General features: G+C 51.6%; 1 protein-coding gene across 1 annotated transcript in view; it reads right to left on the bottom strand.

The window, feature by feature from the left end:
* The window catches only part of MSX2 (msh homeobox 2), a 5,977-nt gene extending 5,673 nt beyond the window's left edge, over positions 1–304 (bottom strand). The window contains exon 1 of the mRNA XM_011947836.1: positions 1–304. Within this exon, the coding sequence (XP_011803226.1) occupies positions 1–183 (183 nt within the window). The 5' untranslated portion in view covers positions 184–304.
* Between the last annotated feature and the right edge of the window lie 1,430 nt (positions 305–1,734).

The following is a 1,734-nucleotide window of genomic DNA, read 5'->3' as shown; positions in this document are numbered from 1 at the left end:
CTCCTTGAGCGGCTTCTTGTCGGACACCAGCGCGTCCACGCTGTAGGGCAGGCTGGAGACCTTGACGCGGCGCTCCTCCGCGGCCCCCTCGGCGCCCCCAGGCCCCGGGCCTGGCCCGGCCACCACCGCTGGGCCCTCCTCGTCGGGCGAAAACAGGTCACTGCCTTTGGACGGAGAAGCCATGACTCCTCTGCCCTACGTAGCTCCCAACGTGCGACTCCGCTGGCAACCCGGCAGCGGCGACTCAAACTTTTTCGCTGGGGAGACGGGAGGGGCGCGCTGGGAGCCGAGCCTTTCCTCGGAGGGGAAGTGGGAGACGCGCGCCGCCAATCCGCGCCGGGCCTTGCGCTGACGCCAGAGACGCTCGCCCCTGATTGGCTCTTCCCGAAGGGGCTGGGCCCCCCCTTTTTTTTTTTTTTTTGAAATAAATTAGGAGTTAATTACAGGAGCAGTCAGCAGAGTTGTTATTAGGCGATCCCTGAAGGGTTATAATCACGCCGAAACTGAAAAGCCCGAGACCTAATTAAGAGCGATTATTTAAAGAGGAAGTTCGCCGAGTCCCATTTCTTCTCTCTTCTGACCCTTCTTTAAAAGGCACCCTGCTCCCATCCTACTCTCCCTCTACCGCCAGAATACGTCAAAGATCCGCAAACGGCATTGCAGAAACATTTACGAAACCCCTACTATGCGTCAAAAGGGGCTTACTTTACAATTCCAGAGAGTCAGTGCTGAAATTCACAGACCCATATCGCTGTGAAAAGAAATGTATACACTTAGAAGAGTATCTCGCCACCAGCCAGAGCTCAAAAGCGTCCGCTGTAATTATTATAGCGCATTCCCCTGGAAAAGAGAGGCCTGAAGGAGTCCGAGAAGTAGTCAGGAGTGCCTCTCTCCCAAAGGGTTCGGAGTGAAGAATTTAAGTAAGTTGTCCCCATCTCTCTCACTAGAAAACAAATCCAGCGCACTTTTAGAAAGTTGGAATCTCTGTGCTTGTCTCCTGAATCTCCTTTCTGAGCGAGATCCGTATCCAACCTTTTTCTCAAGACAGTGCAAATGTGCATTCGTGAGTTTGTTTGAGCCTGTGTTTGTCCTGCGTGTTTAAATGCCAGTGTTTGCCTCGGAGGGTAAATGGGGGTGGGGGGGTGGGGGGGGAGGAAAAGACGCCAATATCTAGTGCCTCCCTCCCGTTTGCAAGTCTCAGAAATATCGGCTTCCAAGTTTGCAAACCCCAGGCCTACGTACCATTTTGAGAAGCATACTTTTATTCATGGCACCTGGTTTTTTAAATAAAAACATAGATGTCTCCACCCCACCCCAAATTATACCCTCGGTAATTCCTTTCCAAAGCCTCAGTGATGACTGTCTCAGCCTGGGGAAGGGGAGAGCGAACTTCGAGGATTAGAGGCCTCGGATCTCTCTGCTGGTCCTCAAAATGCCTGGCCTAGAAGGATAGCTTCAAACGACTCTTTTCAGGCTGCGGCTGTCTTTTCCTATATCTGAACGATTATCCTGTGACTGACGAGGTAAATAGGAAGTCATCCAGCTCAGGACCTCGCCTACAGCAGATGCTTGCTAAACATTCCCTAGAGCACTGGAAGGAAGAGACATTGTTTTTAATTATTTAAATGACCAAGTCTTGGAGGCTACCTCCCAGTTCAGGAGTATTAGAAACTTGACCCCTAGACCTACGGACCCTTAAACTCTTCCCAATGTACTTCTCTGAGGCACTGTTTC

The sequence above is a fragment of the Colobus angolensis genome, unplaced genomic scaffold (assembly GCF_000951035.1).
Source record: "Colobus angolensis palliatus isolate OR3802 unplaced genomic scaffold, Cang.pa_1.0 Scaffold27, whole genome shotgun sequence".
NCBI lineage: Eukaryota > Metazoa > Chordata > Mammalia > Primates > Cercopithecidae > Colobus > Colobus angolensis.
This window is presented reverse-complemented; position numbering and strand designations above follow the sequence as displayed.